This window comes from Erpetoichthys calabaricus, chromosome 2 (assembly GCF_900747795.2).
Source record: "Erpetoichthys calabaricus chromosome 2, fErpCal1.3, whole genome shotgun sequence".
Lineage (NCBI taxonomy): Eukaryota > Metazoa > Chordata > Cladistia > Polypteriformes > Polypteridae > Erpetoichthys > Erpetoichthys calabaricus.
The window spans coordinates 176814957-176829100 of NC_041395.2; the positions used below are offsets into that span (position 1 = coordinate 176814957).

The 14144-nt window shown below is 42.2% G+C and overlaps 1 protein-coding gene across 1 annotated transcript in view; it reads left to right on the forward strand.

Moving 5' to 3' along the window:
- The window catches only part of ankmy1 (ankyrin repeat and MYND domain containing 1), a 50612-nt gene that overhangs the window by 19642 nt on the left and 16826 nt on the right, over positions 1-14144 (forward strand). The window contains exons 8-11 of the mRNA XM_028794826.2: positions 985-1150; positions 2616-2756; positions 7797-7949; positions 8813-8920. Of these exons, the coding sequence (XP_028650659.2) occupies positions 985-1150; positions 2616-2756; positions 7797-7949; positions 8813-8920 (568 nt within the window). The remainder of the gene's footprint in view (positions 1-984; positions 1151-2615; positions 2757-7796; positions 7950-8812; positions 8921-14144) is intronic.

Here is a 14144-nt window from a genome sequence, read left to right on the forward strand (position 1 = left end):
CCAAGACGACTTGAAGCTGTAATTGCTGCCAAAGGGGCTTCTCTTCTACAAAGTACTGAATTAAGGGTCTGAATATTTATATGAATGAGAGATTGCAGTTTTTGATTTTGTTTTAATTTGCAAAAGTTTCTGAAAACATGTTTTCCAGTATTTTTTACAGTGGGTTGTTGAATGTATATTGATGAACAAAAATTGAAAATGTATCCATGAAAAATGAAATCTACAACAAAATAATGTGGGCAGAAAATGAAGAGGTCTGAATACTTTCTAACTCCACTGCATAATCCTCTCCTGAGGCTCTTATTTTTGATTAATTCAACTCCGTGTCACCTGCCTAAGGGCATCATTGCATTCTGCATGATTTAGCTACATACTGTTATACTTGGGCTAATATAAATAATTGTGCACTGTGAGAATAATTTGAATTGAATTAACATGATGATGTGAAGGCATGGTGGCATATCTATTAATGCAAAGTCCTGTGTACAAAACCACAACCAAGAACCTGTTGATGTGGAATTTACACATTGTCCCTATGCCTGCATGCATTTTAATCCAGTTCCCCATTTTCCTCCTGCATCCAAATAATGTGCGACTTAGATTGATTGATAACTCTGACAGCATTCATATAATTGAGATTATCCTCATACAGGATTTGTTTCCACTTCTTGTATGGTATAGCTGGAATGGACTCTGTCTCCCTGCAATCCTGTATTGGAATAAGCAGATTGAGAATATGGGTGAGTAAATAATGTAGAGATGCCAGAACGTGTGTTTTTTTTGGTCTGAGGTCTAGATATTTTCAGGAAAACCCAAAAGGCAAGGCTTTCTTTTGTAAGATTTTAAAGTGCAAATAAAGTTTTAATATTTTTGGGATGAGACTTTCTACAAAAAATACCTATAAAAAGAAATGTAAAGATTTACAAATTTAAAAATAAATGCGTTTTTGTGTTTCCTAAACGATATGCTGTATTATAAACACAGGGGCTTGCAATCTACAATCAAGCTGTTACTGAGCAGGGGAGCCGATCCCAATATTTCAGTGGTGCCAGTGCCAGCGCTTTTTATTGCAGTCAAAGCGGGTGACAGCAAAGCAGTTCGGCATTTTCTGGAATGTGGTGCCAGGACAGATCTAACTCTTTCAAAGGAGGTAACTTAATTCCTGTCTGGTAGCATTATTACCTATTTGTCAGCAGGCAGCAGTTTCACCTTCTACTGCAGTGTATTCTGACTTTACATGTGGCTGCAGTGATGGCTCAGTGATATCCTAACCAGAGTTTGAGTAAAAATATTAAATCCTATTTTGTGATGATGGAAACTCTCCTTTGTTTTCAGGTGTCTCAGTTAAAGAGAAATGGAACCCCTAAAATCTGACACAAGTTGACTGTTACTAGTTAAGTTCCCTTAGCCTCACAGACTAGAGATAAAAGGAACTCTTGAACCATCAAGGTTTACAAAGCTCTCAGAATCCTTCCACAAGCCTGTACCCATTTACACTTGTTAGTATATGTGGCTCTAATGGCTGCAGACTGCATAGAAATGTAAATATTGTATTGTGGAGTAAGAACAGACCATGTCCGCTGCATCATGCATAGCATAATATGATCAGGGTTTCAACTGTAGTCAGAACACCATTGTGGTGTTTTGGCCTTGCAGGAAATGGAACTAACTGGAAAAAAGTATAAATCCCTACTCATTTTAAAGGATTGTTTTTGAAAACAAATTTTATGACTATCAATCTTGGAAAATTATAGCCCTTTTTAACAATAAAATGTTGAGTGTAGAACACCAGACCACTCCTGTTTTCCATCAAAGAGAAAATAAAACATCACTGGTTTTATACACCCAAGATGGGTGCACTTTTATGGTTAAAGCAGTTTCTCCCCAAAGATAGAGTTATGAAAAATTTGGATTTCTGCTTTAAACCCTGCTAATTATATACAGTAATTAGAATAAACCTCCTAGCTGGAAACCTTGTTGATTTAATTAAACCAAGGCTCTGATTCAATGTGTGGATTAGTTTTACTTTGAGATCATTCATTTTATTTAAAACAGACTTGTGGAAGCTAGGTAGCACTCTTGCACTGTCCCCAAACCTAGAATGAATGTGAATGCTTATATATATAAATATATGAGGAAGAGATTAACAGAAAGAAAGGAGTAGATAATTTAAGGACATGATGCTGCTGATGTGCCCCCAGAATGATTTCTTTATTATAAATAACTAACATATTGCCTCCCGAGTCCAATTTTGTTTCTTGACAGCATATTTCAAATACAGAAAGAAAGGAAATGCAAGTCATTAAGTAATAAAACTAGCCCTGTCTGTTACTGGTGGCCAGTAATTCCGTCATTAAAAACTAATATTTTAAAGTTTTTGGGGAAGGAAATCACAGGAGCCTACTTAAAGAAAGATTCTACTAATAATTATCAAAATATTAAATGTTAATCTCCACAACAATGGCTGCTCCTGTCATTTGCCTTTCTAGCCTTGGACTGGCACCCAACTTGAGACTGTTAGCAAATTTCAGTCATGAGGAACAGCAACCTGATGGTTACAGTACAAGATGTAGGCTAGCTATTTTATTTCACTTTTTTTCCTGCATGTTTTACAGCTTAAAGGCCTGAGTTCTCTACATGTTGCGGCATCATTACCAGGGAGGGAGGCAGTTGAGATCACAGAGCTGCTGCTGCAAGCTGCTGCTGATCCAGATGTAATGGCACTGGATGCAGAAGACTTACATGAGCCTGATAAGGTCAGAAACCTTTGGAATTCCTCAGTATCAGACCTACGATCATGTTGCCTGAATTTTGTCTGGCAGATGACCCTTTTGCTTTGTTAACTTTTAAGCAATCCCTGGATTTAGAAATCACAAGATAAACTGGCAACAGTAAATTGTCTGTATGTGAGTGGGTCATGTAATGGTGTCCCATCTAGGGTTTGTAAATATTTGTATGAATAAACGTGTGTGTTGTGGACACTGCATTGTTGTGTCTGTCTGTAGCCAGGCTACCTCTTACATTGGCATCCCAGATGGGCCTCTCAGCCTGGTGCAAGGCAGGGACCCATCACTAAATAATTTGTAAGAGTAGCCGACAACACAGTGTCCACAACACACACGTTTATTCATACAAATATTTACAAATACTATTTACAATGTCCAGTCCTTGGTTCCTTTGGCCACCTCCACTCCTGTCTCGCAAGCTCCGTTCTTCTGCCACCTGACTCCGGCTCCTCGAATGGAGTGAGGAGGCCCCTTTTATCTGGCCCTGGATGTGCTCCAGGTGCCTGATGATGGACTTCTGGCATCACTCCCCAGTGTGGCGGAAGTGCTACCCTTGCACCCGGAAGCATTCCGTGCATAAACCATCCCTGGTCCGTCAGCACTTTCTGGTGTCCCAGAAGTGCTGTCCCCCAGGGATCAAGGACCGTCTGGGTGCCCAGGGAAAAGAAATGCTGCTCTCCCGGTTCCTCCTTCCTCGGTGGTTGATGGGAGCCCGCAAGGTGACAATCCACCCCCACCAAAGAGAAAAAGCTCAAGTAAGACATGAGCAAAAAAAAATCTAATTTTAAAAATTTAATAGAGCAATTAATACCACAGGAGAGTCCATCATCAGCACGGAATGCTTATTAAATCATAAATAACACATTCATTCCATTTTTTCTTAAAGTTTTGAACATATCCTATTAAAATGAATTTGATTTTTTTTAATTTGAGATAATACAGAACATTGCTTACCCACTGAGTTACTGAAGGTGGATTAGAATCCTTCAAGTTTGGCAAAATACATCTATGTGTTACTATTGTGGTATAGGATTTTACAATTGATTTATCCCTGTGTACTTTAATCCCGTTCTACAAGTACACCAAATATCACAGTTTGTGGATTATGAATGTTTGTAACACCAAGGTTTTTTGTGAAGTATGTTGTCCAAAATTATGATAATCTACTGCCTTCACAAAACATAAGGCCTAGTAATGCTGAAGCTATATGACAATGCTCACAAGCTAGGTCTTGCAATGGGTATATTTTAGACAATTTTAAATTAGAAGAATGTGATTGATTTCTAGTTGAATTATGGAGTGATTATCACATATAGAACTAGAGTATATTCTATGGAAGGCTGAGTCCCATTCTACTGTATTTCCGAGATGCTAATTAAAAAGTCCCTCTCCCACCATTCCCTAATATTATTGAAAGGAACATTCTTTGAAATCCATCCATTGTCTCCCGCTTATCCGAGGTCGGGTCGCGGGGGCAGCAGCTTGAGCAGAGATGCCCAGACTTCCCTCTCCCTGGCCACTTCTTCTAGCTCTTCCGGGAGAATCCCAAGGCGTTCCCAGGCCAGTCGAGAGACATAGTCCCTCCAACGTGTCCTGGGTCTTCCTCGGGGCCTCCTCCCAGTTAGACGTGCCCGGAACACCTCACCAGGGAGGCGTCCAGGAGGCATCCTGATCAGATGCCCGAGCCACCTCATCTGACTCCTCTCGATGCGGAGGAGCAGCGGCTCTACTCTGAGCCCCTCCCGGATGACTGAGCTTCTCACCCTACCTTTAAGGGAGAGCCCAGACACCCTGCGGAGGAAACTCATTTCAGCCGCTTGTATTCGCGATCTCGTTCTTTCGGTCACTACCCATAGCTCATGACCATAGGTGAGGGTAGGAACATAGATAGACTGGTAAATTGAGAGCTTCGCCTTGCGGCTCAGCTCCTTTTTCACCATGACAGACCGATGCAACGCCCGCATTACTGCGGATGCCGTACCGATCCGCCTGTCGATCTCACGCTCCATTCTTCCCTCACTCGTGAACAAGACCCTGAGATACTTGAACTCCTCCACTTGGGGCAGGATCTCGCTACCAACCCTGAGAGGGCACTCCACCCTTTTCCGGCTGAGGACCATGGTCTCGGATTTGGAGGTGCTGATTCTCATCCCAGTCGCTTCACACTCGGCTGCGAACCGATCCAGAGAGAGCTGAAGATTACGGCCTGATGAAGCAAACAGGACAACATCATCTGCAAAAAGCAGTGACCCAATCCTGAGCCCACCAAACCGGACCCCCTCAACGCCCTGGCTGCGCCTAGAAATTCTGTCCATAAAAGTTATGAACAGAATCGGTGACAAAGGGCAGCCCTGGCGGAGTCCAACTCTCACTGGAAACGGGTTCGACTTACTGCCGGCAATGCGGACCAGGCTCTGGCAACGATCGTACAAGGACCGAACAGCCCTTATCAGGGGGTCCGGTACCCCATACTCCCAGAGTACCCCCCACAGGGTTCCCCGAGGGACACGGTCGAATGCCTTTTCCAAGTCCACAAAACACATGTAGACTGGTTGGGCAAATTCCCATGCACCCTCCAGGACCCTGCTAAGGGTATAGAGCTGGTCCACTGTTCTGCGACCAGGACGAAAACCACACTGTTCCTCCTGAATCCGAGGCTCGACTATCCGACGGACCCTCCTCTCCAGGACCCCTGAATAGACTTTTCCAGGGAGGCTGAGGAGTGTGATCCCTTTGTAGTTGGAACACACCCTCCGATCCCCCTTCTTAAAGAGGGGGACCACCACCCCGGTCTGCCAATCCAGAGGCACTGTCCCTGATGTCCATGCGATGTTACAGAGGCGTGTCAACCAAGACAGTCCTACAACATCCAGAGCCTTGAGGAACTCCGGGCGTATCTCATCCACCCCCGGGGCCCTGCCACCAAGGAGTTTTTTGACCACCTCGGTGACCTCAGTCCCAGAGATGGGGGAGCCCACCTCTGAGTCCCCAGGCTCTGCTTCCTCATTGGAAGGCATGTTAATGGGATTGAGTAGGTCTTCAAAGTACTCCCCCCACCGACCCACAACGTCCCGAGTCGAGGTCAGCAGCGCACCATCCCCACCATATACAGTGTTGACACTGCACTGCTTCCCCTTCCTGAGACGCCGGATGGTGGACCAGAATCTCCTCGAAGCCGTCCAAAAGTCGTTCTCCATGGCCTCACCAAACTCCTCCCATGCCCGAGTTTTTGCCTCAGCAACCACCAAAGCCGCATTCCGCTTGGCCTGCCGGTACCTATCAGCTGCCTCCAGGGTCCCACAGGACAAAAGGGACCGGTAGGACTCCTTCTTCAGCTTGACGGCATCCTTCACCGCCGGTGTCCACCAACGGGTTTGGGGATTGCCGCCACGGCAGGCACCGACCACCTTACGGCCACAGCTCCGGTCAGCTGCCTCAACAATAGAGGCATGGAACATGGCCCATTCGGACTCAATGTCCCTCACCTCCCTCGGGATGTGGTCGAAGTTCTGCCGGAGGTGGGAGTTGAAGCTACTTCTGACAGGGGGCTCTGCCAGACGTTCCCAGCAGACCCTCACAACACGTTTGGGCCTACCACGCCTGACCGGCATCCTCCCCCACCATCGAAGCTAACTCACCACCAGGTGGTGATTAGTTGACAGCTCCGCCCCTCTCTTCACCCGAGTGTCCAAGACATGTGGCCGCAAGTCCGACAACACGACCACAAAGTCGATCATCGAACTGAGGCCTAGGGTGTCCTGGTGCCAAGTGCACATATGAACACCCCTATGCTTGAACATGGTGTTCGTTATGGACAATCCGTGACGAGCACAGAAGTCCAATAACAAAACACCGCTCGGGTTCAGATCGGGGGGCCATTCCTCCCAATCACGCCCTTCCAGGTCTCACTGTCATTGCCCACGTGAGCATTGAAGTCTCCCAGCAGAACGAGGGAGTCCCCAGAAGGTATGCCCTCTAGCACCCCCTCCAGGGACTACAAAAAGGGTGGGTTCTCCGAACTGCTGTTCGGTGCATATGCACAAACAACAGTTAGGACCCGTCCCCCCACCCAAAGGCGAAGGGAGGCTACCCTCTCGTCCACCGGGGTAAACCCCAATGTACAGGCTCCAAGTCGGGGGGCAATAAGTATACCCACACCCGCTCGGCGCCTCTCACCGGGGGCAACTCCAGAGTGGTACAGAGTCCAGCCCCTCTCAAGGAGATTGGTTCCAGAGTCCAAGCTGTGCGTCGAGGCGAGTCCGACTATATCTAGCCGGAACCTCTCAACTTCGCACACAAGCTCAGGCTCCTTCCCCTTCAGAGAGGTGACATTCCATGTCCCAAGAGCCAGCTTCTGTAGCCGAGGATCGGACCGCCAAGGTCCCCGCCTTCGGCCACCACCCAACTCACACTGCACCCGACCTCCTTGGCCCCTCCCATAGGTGGTGAGCCCATGGGAAGGGGGACCCACGTTGCCTCTTCGGGCTGTGCCCGGCCGAGCCCCATGGGTGAAATGTTTTATTTATTGTTGAAAAACTGCCTGAGTCTTCATTAAGACTTCCCAGTATTGCTTCTTACAGTACCATTCAGTGTAGTTTCTTGACATGTACTAGATATTTTCAGGATGGACTCTGGTCCCCCTTTCCTTGAATTAATTGAATGAAGTGAGTTTGAAAGTGGATAGATGAAGGGCCAAACATTTTCTTTTAATAAGGCATGATTTGCACAAACTCACCCTCATGACAGTTCAAACCGGCTTCTCCCTTCTTTTTGATTTACCTAAATTAATTCACTATACTTTGAATTTCAAATATTATTCAAGCTTCCAGGGCATGATAATATATTTTGTAACTGACTGAATGCATAGATTTTCAAAACCAGGCCCTGCTTTTACTTGGAATTTACTAAAACACAAAAATAATATGCACAATTTGACCGGTACATATAATATAACTTGTACAATGACTATCCACATGTCCTGTGTAAATACATCATTTTATACCCTATCAGAACTTCAGCAAAGAACCACCTTCAGGATTCAGCACAAAGCCCCGTAGCTCATTAGGACCACCCAATGAATTCTATAGCCTGCCTGATAAAAAAACAGTGGAAGGGGGCCGGACACCTCTGCATGTTGTTTGTCAACAAGCCATTAATTTCAGAGTAAGTAAAACTTGTACTTTTTCAGAAATAAGCAGCTGTAAACTACCCTTTATGTATTTTGTTGTCTTCCTTTTTTGATCAATTTGACAGGTAGATGTACTTTATGCAGGAAACAATAGACATTAAATGTGTATATGTGTAAATGTTTGTTTGTGTGCATGTATGTGTGAATATATATATATATATTATTACAAACTCCACACAGAGCCACAGCAAGGTTTGAGGCAGCCACCCGTATAATTGGTATCCTGGCTGCAATGTCATAAAAAATTAATACTGCACTCATGTGCACAAAACCGAGTCCAAAACAGAACTGAGGGAATAGGGAAAAGGTGGAGGCTTTTAAAGGGGAAGACAGGAAGTGAGGTCAAAGGGGTTGGGCTCATGAGGGTCTTCAACCATAGGCTCTAGCCCGAACGTGACATCACAGGGGCCGGAGCCGGCAAGGTCTTCTTCCATAGGCTCGGTCCCGGAAGTGACGTCAAGAGGACCAGGTGGAATCTCCCATGACTGGTCTGCAGGAAAGGGAGAAAAAGAGTCAGTGCACTCTGTCACATCCTGATTTGAATCGGAATTGCCCTTACTCAAGCCCTTTAGCTGCCTCCCATGCGCACGTTTATGACAATATATATATACTGTGCTGAGAAAGAAAGAGGGATTGCTGCTGGTCAAGTTTTTGCTAATGAAGTAACTCCTTATGAAGAGCTTACGTAGCATTTACACAACACTTACTATATACATGTTAGTTTTTGCCTGTATTCATATTTGTAGTTCACAAGTGTTACATCTGTGTTTTTGCAGTCGTAATAGGCCCCAGCATTGTCTACTTTGGGCTGGTACATAATGTTCTTCTTTTATTTCAGAATGCTAAAGATGTAGTTCGTGTGCTGCTAAAATATAAGGCTGATCACAGTTTGCTGTGGAGTGGACATTCCGCACTCTCACTGGCTATTTCCACTGGCAATCATTTGGTAAGCAAAAAATTTCTTTGTAAGTGGTTTCATAAAATAAAAACTCAGAAAGATTTTGTATTGTTGAGTAAACACATATGATTCCGGTGAATCAAGATATTTCTTAACATGCAACTGCTAACTTTTTCTTTGTTTTTCAAATTAAGCAGTTTGCCTCTAAGCAAAATTTGTTTAATTTTTTGTCCCATTTTTATGCTTTCTGCATTACTCACCCAGTGATTACAAGACAAATTTCCAGAGGCATTAGAGATTTTTGGAAGAAAGTTTGGAAGGAAATTGTACTATAATCCTCTTTAATAAAATCCCTGTGTGCGTCCAGGTGTCTGTGTGTGTGTGTGTCTTCTGGTGAAGTGCGCATGCGCGGGGCACGATGCGATGCGCGATATTACTGTCAGAGAAAATTACAGGCGTTTTAAGGAAATACAAACCAGTATTACTGTGAGAGGAAATTAAAGGTACACAATGCAGTGACGCATATTACAGCCACATACAAGCCAGTATTACGGTCAGAGGAAATTAAAGGCCTATTACCGACACGCACACCTGTATTACCGCCAGAGAAAATTAAAGGTATATTACGGACGTACAAGCCAACGGACGTACAAGACAGTATTACTGTCACAGAAAATTAAAGACACACAATACATGACAGAAGCCCACGAAGAACGGTCAGCTCAGCAAGTAAACATCAACAAAAGAAAGACTGAAAGACAAAGAAAAATACGACCAACAAACAGAATGAGGTCAAGGTCCCTTGCCATTTAATATAGACTGTTCCTACTAATGTTTATGCACTACTGTTCTAGCACCCGTTATTGTAACGGGCTTAATGACTAGTTACAAATAATGTTTCAAGAAACCTTTAGATTAGGTGGAGAGACTGTCAGATTTAATGACTGCAGTTGCAAGATGTCATTGCCTTAAGGATGTCAGATTAGACAATTAGGAATCACAGGGGTGACAGATTATACGATTCCCTCTTGACTTTTTGATCACAAAGTAACGTGATCTTGTTGAATTTTTACATCTAGTTAATATGCTGCCTGACACTGCTGTTGGCTATAAACATGTTTTCCAGTTATGATGAATTCAGCCACAATCTTACCATCTTTTTACATTTTCCCTTTCTGTCTTGGTGTGACAAACATGAGATATTCATAGACAATATTGTCTAAAGCACCAGTTTTCTTCTTTCCTTGTAGTTACATTTTATGCATTGCAGTACTTGTTGAGTGTTTATTGGTTGTTATCTATAACCTATGAAGGAAGCCCAAAGAATTCCACCAACATCAAACCTGTTTTGACTGAGTCACTGGAGATGTCTGTTAAGGCAGTGTTTCCAAACCTCGGTCCTGGGGGCACACTGTGGCTGCAGGTTTTTGTTGCAGCCAGCTTCTGTTTTTAATTGGACTCCTGGGCTAATTAAGTGATGTGTTATTTCCCAAGTTCTGTGTTTTGGGAATAATATAAAAATTAGAAAAGTAAGATTGGTAAAAAAAATCTATCTATATTAAAATGTACCAAGCAGTTACATAGGAATTATGTATTTTTTTCTTTTTAACAATATTTTTATCTTGATTTTCATTCTACTTTTCTAGGTGTTCTAATTGTTTAATGAATCCATTATTTACTAATTAGTGGGTCTGATGCTAAAGTAGTTGCAGCCTTTGATTATTCAGTGTTGTTTGCCTGGGTGTCTGCTCTGCTCATTTTTAATTGTCATTAATAAGATACAATGAAGGGGAAAAACTGCACAGAGAAAGGGCAAAATATTATGAAATCAACAAGAGAGAGTTAAGCATTTAAATCTATAGCAAAAGCAGAAATATTTCTAAATGTCTTATAAATGTAAAAATCATGCTGCTGTGCTTTTCTGAATGTAGGATAAAAGAAAAATAATAGCAGCTAATTAAATAAGCTCAGTGTTATTAGGTGTTGTCACTGATTCTGGTTGGAACAAAAACCTGCAGCCACAGTGGGCCCCCAGGACCGAGTTTGACAAACACTGTGTTAAGGACACTATTGACGTGCCTGGGGATTAATGTGAGCAAGCTGGAAAAAATGGGAGTTGATTAGGGAGGTGAAATAAGTGGTTAGAAAAAAGTCATGAGTTAAAGCCATAAAGTCAATTAGAACAAAGTAAATAAAACCAAAGACTAACAACAAATGCAAAGGTCAGAAAAGGAACTGAAGTCAGAACCAGCACAAGAAATCATTAATGCTTGGTCCCACTTGGTAAAGAAGCTAAGTACCGCTATGTTTTTAAGTTGCTTAAAACTTTCACAGAGGAATGCTGAACCTGCTGTGAGGCACTATATTTATAGTGAAATTATTAGTGATAAAAACAATAATGTGAGAATGAGTGGACAAAATAGTAAATAAGAAAAACAAAATGGTAATGAAAACCAACACCATGCAAAAAAATTAAGGGTGAAAACTAAATTAAGAATTGAAACCCTTACATGTAAAATGCCAAACCAGACACAAACACACGTAAAAAATAATAACTGCTACAATGTTACACACTGAGTTCTCAAAGATTATATAAATGGAAAAGTCATGTAATATGGCACCAACCTTTAATGTGTACTAGATGTTTGCTTGTTTTTTGTTATATAGATTATTGTGAAATTGAGTCTAAGAATTCAGCTTGACATACAGATGATGTTTATTGGAAGAAGAGTTCACATATTGTAATTAGTATGGCAGTGTCGTGTAGTGGTTAAGGCTTTGGACTTCAAACTCTAAGGTTGTGGATTCAAATTCCGCTACTGACACTGTGTGACCATGAGCAATTCACTTGACCTGCCTATGCTCCAATTGGAAAACCAACAGAAATTTAACTAATTGTGTCATCGCCTTGGATAAAGCCGTCAGCCAAATAAGTAAATGTACAGTGACATCTGACGTACCAGGAAAAACATCAGCCGTGCTGATTTTGCACACTTGATGACCACATGATGAGAACTTTCTTGGATTCAGAACACAATAGTATCAGACAATAAGCAATGTATATCATATTATAGAACAGTTGTCAATATTTGTGAGCTCTTGCTACTTTAATAGTTAATAACCATTTATATTTGTTGGCTTATAGATGGTCTGCTTTATCTGCATACAGGTTGGTTGGTGGTTCATGGAGCAGTATGTTAATTTTCATTTTACTGTTTTTAAAACAAAATTACGAGAGCTTTAAAAATGTTGCATGTAAAATTAAAGCATTTGTGATACAATGGATCTCCCTATCTCTTAATTCCTGGTATAGCTATGACAGGGTTGTGCTTCTCTTACTGAAAGTGTCCAGGGGTCTGTTCCAAAAAGAAAGATTAGATAATCCTGGGTCTCTAAATGAATCCTTGATTTCTAAAGTGTGATTTTGCACTAGCTAATAAGGCACTACACGAATGCTGGATTTCAGTTGGCTCACGCAATACCGGATAGGTTGATCCAGATTAATGCTTGCTCACACTGTTATTTACAAATCTTTATGTTCAACCATGGACTACATGTCTGAGAAACAGGGGGGGAGAACCTTTATACAAGCAGAGCATGTGGCGCTGGTGGCAATGCATGAAGATTGTCAGCATATTTAACAAAAGAGAGATGGTTTGGAGGAATATCACTGACAGAGTGAATGCATAAAGCACTTCATCACTGAAATCCATGTAACATTTCAGTAATAAATTATTCAATTGTGAAAAATGTACCACCGGCAGTATTACCTTATATGAAAAGTTAAGTGACCTGAAATAACCATTGTATTTTGTTTGTGCAGCATTAATGATGTCCAAAAAAGAACAAGACCCATGCCGTTAAATGTTCAGCATATAGTGAGTTGTTTTAGTCATTACTGTGGGAGATGAAAGCTCTATTATTCTGTCTGCAGTGAACACTGTCCTGTAATTACATACTGAAAGAGACCAAAGATGAAAAATTTGTAAAGGAAGACTGGGCAGTGCAGTGGTAGTGCTTCTACCTCGCAGTAAGGAGACCTGGGTTCACTTCCCGGGTCCTCCCTGAGTGGAGTTTGCATGTTCTCCCTGTGTCTGCGTGGGTTTCCTCCAGGTGCTCCGGTTTCCTCTCACAGTCCAAAGACATACAGGTTAGTTGCACTGGCGATCCTAAATCCTCCCTAGTGTTTGCTTGGTGTGAGGATGTGTGTGTGTGTGTGTGCCCTGTGGTGGGCTGGCATCCTGCCCTGGGTTTGTTCCTGCCTTGCACCCTTTGCTGGCTGGGATTGGCTCCAGCAGACCCCCGTGACCCTGTGTTAGGATATAGCGGGAAGACTTGGAACAGCACCCACTTTTTGAATGGTAGCTAACACCCCACATATTTGGCCTCAACATTTCTAATTATGTGCATGGCATCTCATATTAACTTAAAAATGGAGAAGCGCTTACATTGATATTTGTATACAGTATATAATATACATGCTTGTGCTTCTGTCTGTACATACACTTTGATGCTGTGTAAAGATGTTCTGTTCATACTGAAGTAATGATATCAGAATATTTAGTCTTCAAACTGCTGTGGCTAAGCAGAGAAGTGTGTATAGCAACCAAGTTACACGGGTAACCTAGTTAGTCAGTTAATGTGTGTTTGGTGTAGGTTGCAGTAGTGATTTTTATATAGAGCTTGTAAATTAAAAATGATAACGTGAATGCATAAAATAAACATGCAATAAATAAAGACTACATTGACAGTTTTACCCTGATTCTGTTATTTGTGCTCCTTAAAATAGAACAACATAATTCACTCTCAATGCTTTGATAAAGTTGTGTATTCTATCCACACAGCCAACTGCATTGTGAAATCCTGTAATACTGTATAGTTATCTGTTTAGCAGATGCTTTTATCCAAAGCAATTTTCAAGGGATGAAATCTAGTAGAGTAATGATTTGTCAGGTTGTCACACAACAAGGTACCTACATAAATAAAAGCCATCAGCCAAATGAACTACAGTATGGTACACAAGTCATATCAATGCCTTATTCTTTTACAGTAACCCAAATCAAAACTGCTTTAATAAGCATATAGGTATTTGTGGAATACGGGAGGCTTCAGGGTTTTTCTTTGAAAGTGAGGGACTTTACAGAACGGGTGAAGGAGTGCAGTTTGTTCCACCAGTGTGTCTATCAGTTATTATTGCTCATAAAATGTTGCCATTGTTTAAATTAATTTGTCCTGTCTTTGATTCTATAGAATTACTCTTTGATGGTAGGTA